Source organism: Artemia franciscana, chromosome 7 (assembly GCF_032884065.1).
Source record: "Artemia franciscana chromosome 7, ASM3288406v1, whole genome shotgun sequence".
Lineage (NCBI taxonomy): Eukaryota > Metazoa > Arthropoda > Branchiopoda > Anostraca > Artemiidae > Artemia > Artemia franciscana.
The window spans coordinates 26,538,728-26,552,344 of NC_088869.1; the positions used below are offsets into that span (position 1 = coordinate 26,538,728).

Consider the following 13,617-nt stretch of genomic DNA (forward strand, 5'->3'; position numbering starts at 1 on the left):
ACTTGGTCATAAGGCAAAAAATGTGAGGGATAATTCAATCCCTAACTTTGTGCCTGTACCTGTAACTTTGTACCTTTGTGTTTTGTTTTAATTATTTCATGCAGTTCAGATGACGGCTACATCAATTCTTAGGTCGTAGATTTGCATTTTTATGTTGTTTTTATTTATTTATTTTTTTTTTTTATGGTTGTTTTGAATAAACCCCGTATATATGTGAGTGTAAGTAAGCACGAAAAAAAAAAAAAAAAAATCAAATTTGATGTTAGTATACTTTTAGTTCATTTGAAATATTTCGGTACTTGGCACACAAGGTACAAGTTTAGGTACAAGTCCCGCCACAAAGGCTGCTGTGGCATCTGTTTGGGACAGAAATTCTTGTGTTTCTTCGTTGTAAATAAGGTTAATTCTTACCAGTTTTATTTTTACTATTTCGTATTTCTGTATTTGCTTTCAGAGAAATTTTGTGATGGAAGGAGGGGCCATGGTTTTAGCCGATGGAGGTGTTGTCTGCATCGATGAATTTGATAAAATGAGAGAAGACGACCGTGTTGCTATTCACGAAGCTATGGAACAGCAAACTATCTCTATTGCGAAAGTGAGTTCTCTCTTTTTAGAACGTTTCTTTTATCGGTCAATTGCACGACCACTTCTAAAGGAAGCATTATACAATTTTGAAGACTATCTTAAAACATTCTATAGGCTACTTACTTATATCATTCCTAAAGGTTGCTTTGCTTCAGTGCATCTCCCTCCTGTACCCTCTTAATGGAAAAATATCTACGGTTGCCCAAATTGCATAGAATCATTGTATTTTCAGTAGCGCCACTCTTTTCTTCTCGCCACTTGTTTACCGTTTGCCATTAAATTAATAAGAAAAGAAGAGTCGCGCTATCGAAAATCCATTGGAGGTGGTTAAGTGCTGCAAACTGGTCTTTGGGGATAATATCAGTCAATAGTTTAGAATGTTGTAAAGTAGTTTTCTGAATTAGTCTTTCCTCTAGAGGTGGCAATACACCAGGTCGGTACCTTAGTCTCTTATTTCTCTTGACATAATCAACAAAACAACGACATAAATAGTATCACAAGACTAACAAAGTTGTACGAATAAGAGCTACCGTAAGTAAGTAGGCTACCCACTTCAATTTTTACAAACGGCTTGAATGTTACGTGTTCTGCGTTCTATTGAAAACAATATATATGTTGACCTGTGTTGAAAGAAAGTTTTATCAAAATCGAGATTACAGGAACTAACTTATGAAAGTAGATTGGTTGTTTAAAATTTTCATTTGTGATAATTTAGAAAATAATGGATTCCTCCCGGCAAAATAGCCAAAAAAGGGAAAAAAATCTTCTGAAAGGATTGAACCTTGCACCCGTAAGCTCCTGGGCCTAGGGAACATTCATATACACACACAGAAAAAAAATATATCAGGTTGGGGACAAGGACCCACAAAAGTGGCTTCAGGAAATATTGTTTTTTATTATTAGCCTTAAACTTGGCTTAAAGTCCTTGAGTCAAGAGTACCTCAATTAGACAAAAAAATAAAAAATGTTGGCTCGCCTGAAAATAGGGCCCTAAAAAGGTCCAACAAACCTATTTTCTGAACGATTTGAAACCTTAGATTCTTGACTAACTGGAAGCTAATGTACAAGAAAAATCTCAGTTTTGGGGCAAGGGCCCTCCTTAAAATTATGACACAAAAAAGGCCCAAAAGACGTCTTTTCCTCATTGCCTTCAAATTTTCAAGGATCAGTTTGAAACTTACAGACGAAAATCTCTCGGTCCAAAGGACCATAATGTGAAGAAAAGTTTACAGGAAAGCCCCCCTTCCCCGTTCTCACTATATGGGGCCTGAAACAGGCCAAACAAGTTTAATTTCCGAGCCTGTTAAAACTTAAATCCTTAAGTCCTTGGATCAAGAAGACAGAGGAAAAGCACAGGAAAATTGAAATACCAACCGGTTCTGAAGAAGTAGTTTCGTTGGCCCTTTTTCCGGGAGTTAGAATTTTTTTTCTTCTGTGTTGGAGATCTATTGACCCAAGGTCTCAATAATGTAAGTTTACAGCTGGTTAGAGGAAAGTTTTTGGCCCTTTTGATTCTTCATTTTTTAGAGGAACCATCCCCCCTAGCCATTTTTTCTTATTGAATTGCTCTTTGGCCAAGGACTTACGGCTTTATATTTCAAACTGAAGAGGGATAATACATTTTTTGGTTCGTTACCAGGCCCTCTAACACCCACCTCCCCCTTAAGAAAAATGTCTGGTCTCCTTGGCCCAGAAAACGATTCTTGAAAATTACCAACCAATCGCAAACAGTTTTGGACCATTTTGGGGATCGCTGCCCCACCTAAAAGAAGATTTTTGCTTCTTTTTTTTCCTCATTTTTGGAGGAACCAAATTTACTGTTCTTCCTCTGTGCTTTTGTTTCCCCGTGGCCCAAGGACTTAATAATATAAGTTTCAACCTGATCGTAAAACAAATTTGACCCGATTAGAGCCCCTAGTTCCGGGGGTTCCGTGACTCCAAACTAAAATTATGTTTGTACACTATGGCCCCTTGGCCCAGGGAGATGCAGTTATACGTTTTCTTCTTATTCAGGAAGAAAATGTTTATTGGATCTTTATCGGCGCTTTATCGGGCCCCATTATTGCGCCAGCTATTTTTTTCCTCTTCTTATTCGAATTCTCCTAGCCGAAGGACTTCGGGATATAAGTTTCGAGCCAATCTAATGTGAAGTTTTCTGGCCCTTTTTTGGGGGCCTTAACACTCACTTTGTCCAAATAAAATATGTCTTCCTCTTGGAATAATTCCGGGGCTGTTGTCCAATCGTTTTAAACCCTTCAAAAGTGAGCTAGAACTTTCAATTTCCAGTCGAAGGAGTTCCTCCAAAGTTTCTACGGTCACCCCACCTATACGAAAAAGTTGAAAGCGAAAATAATCCATCGGATTGAACTAATTAGTATTGATAGTCTGGCATCTGATGTCTATTCAAATTAAAATTGCGATTTTTGATTTGTCTCGTATTAACGCCTATAAATCACAACTTTATATCATTTCTTTTATCTTGGGGTGTTTTTGTTTATGTTCCTTGGTATTGGGCAATCATACAAGGGCAAGTCCTCATTCAAGCTCATGTCAGATGTTGTATGAATGAATAAGCATTTTGTTCTTTTTTTTTTATTCTTTTCCTGCTTTTAATGTAATTTCTTTTATCTTGGGGTGTCTTTTTTCCTGTTCCTTGGTATTGGGACAGGAACGCCTATAATCGCATAGGTGTTCGCATAAAGGCGCATATTAACGCCTGTAAATCACAACATTATATCATTTCTTTTATCTTGGGGTGTTACCTTATCAAGCTCAACCTACTTTATCAACCTTATCAAGCTCATGTCAGATGTAGTATGAATGAATAATCATTTTGTTCTTTTTTTAAATTCTTTTCCCACTTTTAAAACAAGTTTTTAATAATATTTTTAAGTTTTACTTTCTATAATATAAACTTTTTTTCGTCACGTGACCAGAAAAGCCTTCTACAGTGACTGTTAAAATTATTATAATTATTTCGTTTGAATTATAAAATGAAGCACATCTTAAAATAAATTGCTGTATTTTAAGCTGTTTACTAGCGCTTTTTTTGTTGCAAAAACAGAAGTTATTCGTTTAATGATACTGACCTATCCTACAAATATCCACGTTTAGTATTAAAGTATCAAACAGTTCGTGGTAACGAACTGTAGTAAGGAGCGACCCAGCTCAATAGTAATCGAAACTCTGAAAAACAGAATTTTGATACCAATAGTTTCATCAAAAGAATTGTATTTTAACGCTGATTTTAAATATGCAAGTTTGATCAAGTTTAGTCTTACCCATCAAAAGTTACGAACCTGAGAAAATTTGCCATATTTTAGAAAATAAGGAGAAATATCCCCTAAAAGTCATAGAATCTTAGCGAAAATCCCACTATAAGATTCAGCGTATCAGAGTACAGTAGAAGTTTCAAGCTCATATCTACAAAAATATGAAGTTTTGTATTTTTTGCCAAAACATAGATCACGGATGCGTGTTCGTTTGTTTGTTTTTTCCCCCAGGGGTCGTCGTATCGACCGTGCGGTCCTAGAATTGTTCGAGAGGGTTCATTCTAACGGAAATTAAAAGTTCTAGTGTCCTTTTTAAGTGATCAAAAAATCGGAGGGCACCTAGGCCCCCTCCCACGCATATTTTTTCACCAAAGTTACTGGATCAAAATTTTGAGATAGCCATTCTCTTCAGCTTAATCGAAAGCCTAATAACTATGTCTTTGGGGACGACTTCATCCCCCACTGTCCCTGGGGGAGGGGCTGCAAGTTACATATATATATATATATATATATATATATATATATATATATATATATATATATATATATATATGTGTGTGTGTGTGTGTGTGTGTGTATGTATTTTTATCGCATGGTTTTTCAAGAGGTATCGAATTTCAGACGTGTTTTTGGGCACTAGTCGTATTTTTAGGGAATTAGGTATATTTGTGTATGTTTATCTTTTTTTTCATTCCTTTGCTGAATCTTTATTCCTGTCCTAAAAACTGATTTGACCTCTTATCCATATAATTATAATGCCATGTTTAAAATCTCTGTTTTTGTTACTAATTAAACAGAACTTTCTTTTAAAAACTTCTTAAACAATGCAAGAAAGGTTTTATATGCGTGATGAATGAATCATTTTTTTGTGTGCTCTGTTTTCTTAAGCTGGTGGATTGCATGTTTGAAATCATGCATTTTTTGTGCGTTTGTCATTAGGAATTGTACAAAGGCGGCTCTGTCGAAAAACCTTTGATTTTAGAACGATAAGTGCGGGAAATACATTTAAGAGTTGATTTATTCCTCGAGTATTTGTTAATAGTTTCTAAATGGTGATTTTAGAAGTTTTTTTCAACTTTATAGATTGTTTGCCAGCCTTATATTATATTCTTTTTCTAAAGAATGATAAAAAACGAAGAATATCTGGTAAATCCGATCATATTGACAAAAAAAAAGTCAAGTATAATTTTCTTAGAGTATGATACCGACTGAAAAGCCTTTCATATTTAAACTATGATTATAATTTTCTATCATAAGCCAAAAGATTGATTTAACGGTTAATTAACAAAAATATGTGTCCCCTATATAAAGATTCTGCTGCCTTTTTTTCTTCCATGAACGTCGTAGTTTCGCCAGTTAAACCCTATTTGCGAAATTTCTGTGTTGATAGGAAGTCGGGAAAAAATCAGTTATTAACTGGGGATCAAAACTCTAAAATTGCGGATTTTTTTCTTAATGTGAATTTTGCCGGTATTTCAAGCTAAAGTTACATTTAAGTCATATATTTTCTAAAAGCTATGATATACATATCTCTTAGTTCAGATGTAGAAAATATGATGTCAGCAAGTTAAATTTTGAGGCAAGTAGGCCTACACTTGTTAATTATGCTCCTTTTCTAGATTTGGCTGCATATTTTTTTAATAGTGTAGTGACATCAGATTTGAGCTAGTATCCTCAAAGTGCTTATACGATTTTGTGAATTAAAATATAATCTCTCCTTCTGTCTCTCTCTCTCTCTCTCTCTCTCTCTCTCTCTCTCTCTCTCTTTCTCTTTTCCTTTTATTCTGTTACGATCTTCCAACCTTCGTAATTTATCACTATTTACTTCTTATTCTTTTTCAAAGGCTGGAATAACAACAACACTGAACTCTCGCTGTTCGGTTTTAGCTGCAGCTAACTCAGTTTTTGGACGTTGGGATGACATGAAAGGCGAAGAGAATATTGACTTCATGCCCACCATCCTCTCTCGGTTCGACATGATTTTCATTGTCAAAGATGAACATGACGAAAAACGTGATACAGTAAGCCCCCTTTCTATCAATTTAATTCGACTTCCTTTGATAGATCTCCTGATGTTAAGTTTTCGTAAAGTATTTTGCCCTCGTCGCTGATTTATACTTCGTTTGTCGAAAAACGTTAGCTTGTTCAGAAGATAGAGAGAGGGAGAGAGAGAGAAAGAGAGGGAGAGAGTTTTAGGGTGGAGGCACAATCTGTCGTAGAAAAAAGTGTGCATACCTTACGCCTCGAAGGATCGTGCGCGTTTTTGATGTACGGACATTAGGATCTGTCGAAATTTAAAAAAAGTACTTAAAAGAGAGCGATGTACTTTCAAGACCTTGCTGTTTAGCGTGACTGGATATCTGTTAGTCACGATTATGAACAACGTGCAATAAAATCCGGAAAATATAAAAAAAAATAGACCAATATGAACGTCATTCTAAAAATATAGACGACCATAAATCACATTTTAGTTACAACCTTGAAACTAGATTTTTCAGTGTTGTTTTTTGTTTTGTTTTTTGTGGGTTGCACCAATCAACGTTGCTCAAAAACTAAATTTGGAAAACCAATAAACTAAAAAATTTTAACTATTAGCAAACAAAAAATGAAAGTGTGACATTCTTAATTTGCCCGGCTCTCCTAGAGTCTATAACTTATCTAGTTTAACCGCATTTTTTGAAATTTGTTGAGCCCATTTTCCATAGTAGTTTGACATTTTAGTGTATAGTAGTTATAATGTTCAAAAATTCTTTTGCCCCTTTGCGTTCTTAAGGCCGCAGATTCGTGTATTTCTCTTCGCATTAATCAAAATGGGACCATTGATGGTCAACGCATGATTTACATCAAGAGAAAACTGATAATAGAAAGCTCAAGCTCTTGTCTGGGGAAAAAAAATAAGCGCTATACCCGGAAAATCACATACAGTAAATTTTTGGCTAATGGGCACATTAGGCATGTATGTAAGCATTTGCATTGTAGCAAGCCTGTGCTCTGTTAAGTGCTTCACTCTCCTTTGGTCTTGGGGATTCCTTAACTTTTCGAAGAGTATTGGCTTCTCCCAAACCTTGCCAAAATTTAACGTTGGTAAATACGCACACGTTAACACAAAATGCATATAGCTAATTCTCGTTAACATTAATTTTTATGGGAGATCTTGGAGTTATTTCCTTTTTGGAAATCCTGAGAATCGTCCACAAATTCAAGGGCTGTCGAAATACTACTTCTCAATTCTAACCTAACCCTAACAGTTCTATAATCTAAAAAAAATGCTTACAATTAAAATATCAACTATTTTAATTTGCTTTTATTAAAAAGCAAATTTTAATAAATTAAAATCATATCCAACTTTTCTAAAATTATTCACCCGTTTTCTATATTCTTTCTTCCGTCTATCCCTAGAGCTAAATTATTTTGAAATATTCAATAATACTCCCTGTGTTCCCTTGCAGTCGCACAGGCTGTAAATTTATGTATTTGCTCCTTAACTTTTTTCGAGATGGCAAATATTACCACGTTTTTGTTGTTGTTGTTTTTTTTATAGTGTTTTTTTTTTTCTAGTTTCAGTTATCAGACATTCATTGTTTTTAGCCTTTGGGTTTGTCTATTTATCACATTTATTGTTTGTATCGAATTGTTGTGTTTTATTGTTTTTTGGTTTTTTGTATTGGGTGACAAGTAATGCAATTATGGCATTTGTAATAGTGAAAATCATTCGGAAATGAAACCGTATCTTATCTATCCTTTTTTTTTTACGAATTTATTCAAACAAGAATAGAAAGTACTATATTAATGGAAAAACTTAAAACAGCAGTGCTAAAGCTCTGCTGCTGTGTATTGCAGACATAAAATAGAAAGAGGGAACAGAAGCTTTTATATTGCACAAGTCAAATTAAAGTTCACAATCCTTGAGGAGATATGATAGACTATATTCAACCCGAATTTTTGCTTTCTATATTCTCTGAGGGGAAGAAAGATGGTGCCATCCAAAAACTAGTATAGGATTCATGATCCTAATAAAGTAGAGTAGTTTTGTTGCTAAATTCCTTTCATCTGCTTCCACTTTTTGTACATTAATGTCAAACAGTTTGTTGCTAGTTTTATAGAGAAGAAAGTGTTAGTGTAAAGAATGAGTTTTGCTGGTTTTATAGTCCAGTTTGTTTCTCTAGACACAAAAACTTGAATGTGGGTTTTGTTAGATTTAGACGGACGTTGGGTGGACTTCTTTAAAGGATTGGCAATGTGCCAAAAGGATTGGAATTTGTTTCCCTTGTAGCAATATTGCACGGTGAAGTATTGTTAGATGTAGGAAGGACTGGCGTTCAGTTTTACTTACTCTGATAGCTGCTAATAAAAGAGGGATAGGCAATTTTGTCATGTCAGAATGCTTCACAGTATTTGTAATTTCTTGCGTCATTGTCTGCACAACAGACATCAACATTAACAATGCCTTGCTCTTTATTTTTTTGAGATGTTTACTGTCTTTAAGCTTATTTATGTGCAGTAGAATTACCAAAAGACTTTGTTTTTCCGAGGATTTATTTTATCGAAGATTTAATTCTGTGGTTAATAAGATTGTCTGTCCTCGTTGATTAATGTTAGTCAACAGTGTTGTTCCTGATCACTTATTGAGGATTCTAAATTTTAAAATGATTGAACTAATAGATTATTTACAATTTTTAAAGATTAGACCACTAAGGATAGATTGGAATGGAACACACTGCTTCAATATAAATCGTTTTCAGTCAAACGTAAATGACGCTATAGCCTTTAGAGGCTTTAGGGGGTAGTAGGCCTTCTCCTGTTTGTTGTAATTTCTGTTCGTTTTTAGTCGGAATTTTTCATTTTGATTTCTTTCATCATCATCTTTATCATTTATTTATACCAAATATACCACAAACAAAACAACTAGTGAAAAAAAAACCGGGTCCCCAGAAGCATTCTTTAAAAATTTATAAAACTACAAATTGGAAACACAAGCGAAAATCACTCAATAAATTAAAATAACATATTAACTATCAACTGGAAAATTGCAGAATTGGCAAAAATTGGATCAAAAAAGTGAAATAAACACACAAAAAAGGAGAAACAACAGGAAAAGAGAAAAAGGGGAAAATAAACAACCTTTCTTCGGGAGGGCATATTCTAGCACTTTTGTCTTAGAGTTTATTTATCCATCTATAGCAGTATCTGTTACCTTATCTTTGATGTGATTGTTCATTTTAATTTCTTCTGTAAGGATAGATTGGGTTTTTTAAGGTTGTGAATTGTGATTGTATCTTTTGCAAGTTGCCTTTTTCACCTTATACTTCGTAATCTTCACTGTCTAACGCATTTTAGGGCTCAGGTACCTGCTCAGGACTGGGTTATACCAAACTTAGGTATTAAAAAAGTCTGCCTTAAGAAATACTTATTTTAATTTGTTTGGAAATAAACCCAAAGAGCTAGGGTCAGAAACTAAAACATTTCATCCATTTTTAATCTGGTAAAATGGAAATTGTAAAGATGGAAATAATATCATTTCCCTGATTGTAGGTAAAAATAAACTTCTCACATAGAAAACTAAGTTGTGTAGTCATAAATTATGTCAGAATCGCAAGAATATGGTAAAGTAAGATTTGTGACTGTGGGGGAGTCAGAGTTCGTATTGGGAAACGGTTTCCTCACCATGTAACTAATAATATCATATACTTACCCGAACAGTTTTCTGATTCAATCAGTTTCTGTGCATTTCAAAAATAATCCCTAAGCGTTTCAATTGTTCTTATTGGTTTTATTTTGGAAAACAAAATCATCAGCTTGTTGACTATAGCAGGCAAGTCAATTGGTTCAAAATATTAAATGAGTCGCTCTATTCGATCTAGTATCCTTCTAAGATCACTTGCAGGACGTGATAACTCCCTAGAATAATTCAAGTTGATTAAAAGATTAATTTGAGCATTTAAATAGATTAATACATTGATTTGAACACAGAGACTAATTGACACAGGCGAGGGAATTGTTATCATTTTCTGGAAGAAACATGTACCCGATAAGGTTGTTTGGAAATAAATCCTAAGCCATTTATCCATTTTTTTGTATATGTCTGCAGTATAACCTTAAATGGAGTTACTTTATTTTGTTACGCAATTCACTTTTTGGTTATACCATATTAATTTGATTTGCCTTATACACATCAATATCAGCTGAAGCTCCTGTTGTCTCTTTGCATTTTTTTCTAGCTTAGGCTCTCTATAGCGCTGAAGTTGAGTTTTTGCTCTCATTTCCTTTCTCTAAACTGAATCAACAATAATATTCCCCTCCAATCCACTGTGAAAACTTGCTTTTATTGGGCAAATACTCCTTGCATAAATGTCATCTGATATCCTTATAGCAAGCGAAATAAACTCATCTTCATCTCACATAAATACAATATTCAATCTCCCGGAAGGAGATTTCTTAAGATTGAGCATATTTCTTGTTGAGACAGCTGAAGAAGGAGAAGGAAAAGCCGTTTCCCCATGCTAAAAGCTAGTCGTGATGGGGATACGTGACTAGTCCCTTTATTATGGTTCCTCAAAATAGGTCAGACTCAAATCATTTTCTCACCAAACGCCACATAAATAGGACAAAGAGAATTGTTAGCTTTAGGCTGAAACATAACTTAACCGTAGTATAACCAAAGTAATTAATGAAAAATAGCCAAAGTATTTAAGACGTGCTGATTATTAAAGATAAATGATAATCAATACCACGAAATTAATAATGAATAAATACTGATTTTCCTGTCATTTAATATTCTTACACTTGAGTCACGAAAACAACTCCAATGCTCATCGTTAACTCCCAGGCATATTGACATGGTTTCTTCGCGACGCTATTGTTCACTATAATTAGAACCACAAATTTCAGCTGATGCTCGGATGTCAAACAGTATTGAAATTGTCAAATGTCTTGAAGCTATGTCTTCATTTAACCTCCGAGCCATAACGTATAACGTTATAAAAGTATATCCATATAACGTATATCCATATAACGTATAAAGAGTTTTTGAAGGCAGAATGGTTTATTTTCATAAACGTTTTTTTGGGAGGGAATACGGTTGGCACATTGGTGCTTCGGTAGCATCGCCGTGTGTAGTACTGATAGGCAGTTCAATCGCCTCAGCGCTTTGTCACTTCACCGGTGTCACTTGTGCTAATTATGGTAACTCTAATAGCGGGAATGATGACTCATCAATTTATAAATCTTTCTCTAATGTATAATATGTGTATCATTCCATAGGATTTCCACCTGAAAATTCATTTTTTTTTAATGGCAGAAGCCGGTGTTGTCGGGTACTGTCGATGTTGATGTTTTCTGCTTTTTTAAACTGTTGCAGAAAGTGTAAAAGAATATATGCTTTTCGCCAATTTTCATTGGTTTCCAGAGTATTTTTATTAGACGGGAGGAATTCTTTTCAAAGTTTGTCGTCTTCTTGGTCAGTTTTTGCTGAAAGTTTTTCTTGGCCCTTCATGTATCCATGTAAAATGCGCATATATGTGTGATGATATAAAGGGTGCTAAAACTTCATGAAGGAGAAACAAAACGACAAAAAATAAACTTTGAGAATTAGACAATAAGGGACGTAAAATTTTTGGATTTATTAAAAATTGTAAGCTTTCGAACATCATGAATACCGTCAGAATCGTCTTTAAAAAAATATCTTAGTTACGCAGATCAAAATTAAGAACAAAGGTAACTTACTGAGAAAAAAAAGAGAATAGACTGAATATAAGTGCTAAAAATGTCATGAACTCTTTCGGATTTTCTATACCTTATGAATTTTTGACGTGCTCTCTCCGCAATGGAAATAAAACAATTCCAGCAAATTTACTACCGGTGCGTATAGTATTATTTAGGTCTCCTACCTTTTGCAAGTAATTCTTGGGCCAACAGGAGACGATACCATAGATGCCAACGGTGCTTTAACGCTGCACCGTAGAAACTTTAACTCTAGCACAACTTCAGAGCTTAAGTTACGTTATGTAATCTTAAGTAGAAAATTTCGTCTGTAACGTAGGGGAGTGCCAAGTAGGCTGGAGTGTTACGCATAATTTTATGTTGCGTAAGTTTATGTTACAGAAGAGTCATTGGAGCGCCATTACCCAAATTTCCGAGAGCCGTAGTCACTTTTACTTCAGGTGTGACTGCTCATCGAATTTAACATATTTCTTGTTAAGCTTGTTTTTCCAAACCCCCCAATGTTTCCATTTACTCGTTTCTGATAACGAAGGACTATTCATTATTACTGATCAGTATTTCCTGGAAAGATTTTGCGGGCCAAAAGTATTTCTTCTTCCTTCCAAGAAAAAGTCCTTACTTAGAAAGATTACCGCAAACCATTCTGCTATAGTAACCATAAGATCATCATCAGAGCTTGAATCTCTATTCTTGAATCAATGGTTTAGACGATAGTTCCGATGCTTTTATTTATTTTTGCGTCAGCTGAGTCGGAAAGGACTTGTTCAAGTGTGGAAGGTTCTTCTTAACGTAACATAACTTAGTTACTTAGCACAAAGTACTACGTACGCAGTGTGAAAGCCACTTAACAGCATAAACGACTATGATACCTAAGTGCTATTTTGTAATTTATCCACAACTGTAGACAAATATTAAATTTTTAGAATAATCAAAATATGAAGATGGAACTGTCGTAAGCTTTTAGCAATCTTAGTTATTAGATAAAGTAATTTCCTTAAAATACTTTTCGTATTGATCGACAGCATTTTCAGAGCAATGGAAATGACACGGCTTTCTATGGCTTCGCTTCTAAATACTTCAACACGAGAAATGAAACCAGTCAATTTTTCTCTCTCATATCTATTCATTTATGATATTTTCTTTTAAAGTTTATTATGTCTTAGATATAAAAAGGAAGAAAGGTCTTTCTACATGTCCAAATAGTTGTCCGTTTTGCCCTCTTCGAATGTTCTCGTATATTTGTTAATGTACACATCGATGAATATGCAAGGGATTTCAAGGAAAACCAATTCAAGCCCTTTTAGAGCATCATAATGGCAGTATAAACAAACGATTTAGACAAGTTGTCTCACAATGGGATGGGAGGATGTCGTGGAAGGGAAATAAAAACTTCTTGGTAGGGTGAAAAGGGAGTAGCTTCAAACAGATTGGGATAGAGGAGGAGAGTACGTAGCTGTGTTGACCTCAGGCGCCTTGGTGTTGCAGTGAGTTGTTAGAAGTAGTAGTACTAGTTTTAGGTTTTACGTTAATGGAAAAACCATATTCCATCATAACAAGGGAGAATTGCAAATTCATTCCAATGTGGAATCTCTTCCACATGGAAAAAAAAATGAAATGATTGAATGTAAATTTATACGGTTGTGCCACTGATGCTCCAGTACTAGGACTCGATCTTTATCGAGGCTTCTGCTCAAGCCACTAATTTTGACGTGTGTTGCTGTTTCGGTTTTCTCTAACCTCGCTTTCAAATGCAATTTAGTCTCAGGCTTATAATGGTGGATCTAGATCTCGTCTGTAATGGTCAATTATCAAACACATTTTCAGATTTGACTGGCAGAGAAAAGGATATTGGTTCCAAAATCAGCGAACTTTCGAGAGGGAGTCACCTAACACGCGACCACCTTGCTGATAGTTTTAATGTCCAACTTAAAACTATCAGCCAGTTTGCTTCTGTAGGTCATAGCTGATTTCAGTCTTGACTACTCCGCATTTTGACTCATTTTGAGCAAGAAAATCGACTGCTCCCTTTACAATGTTTAAA

The 13,617-nt window shown here is 34.8% G+C and overlaps 1 protein-coding gene across 1 annotated transcript in view; it reads left to right on the forward strand.

Annotated features, from left to right (window-relative positions):
- The first annotated feature begins 434 nt into the window (after positions 1–434).
- Positions 435–13,617, forward strand: part of LOC136029080 (DNA replication licensing factor mcm5-A-like) — a 101,731-nt gene continuing 88,548 nt past the window's right edge. The window contains exons 1-2 of the mRNA XM_065707130.1: positions 435–595; positions 5,702–5,878. Of these exons, the coding sequence (XP_065563202.1) occupies positions 467–595; positions 5,702–5,878 (306 nt within the window). The 5' untranslated portion in view covers positions 435–466. The remainder of the gene's footprint in view (positions 596–5,701; positions 5,879–13,617) is intronic.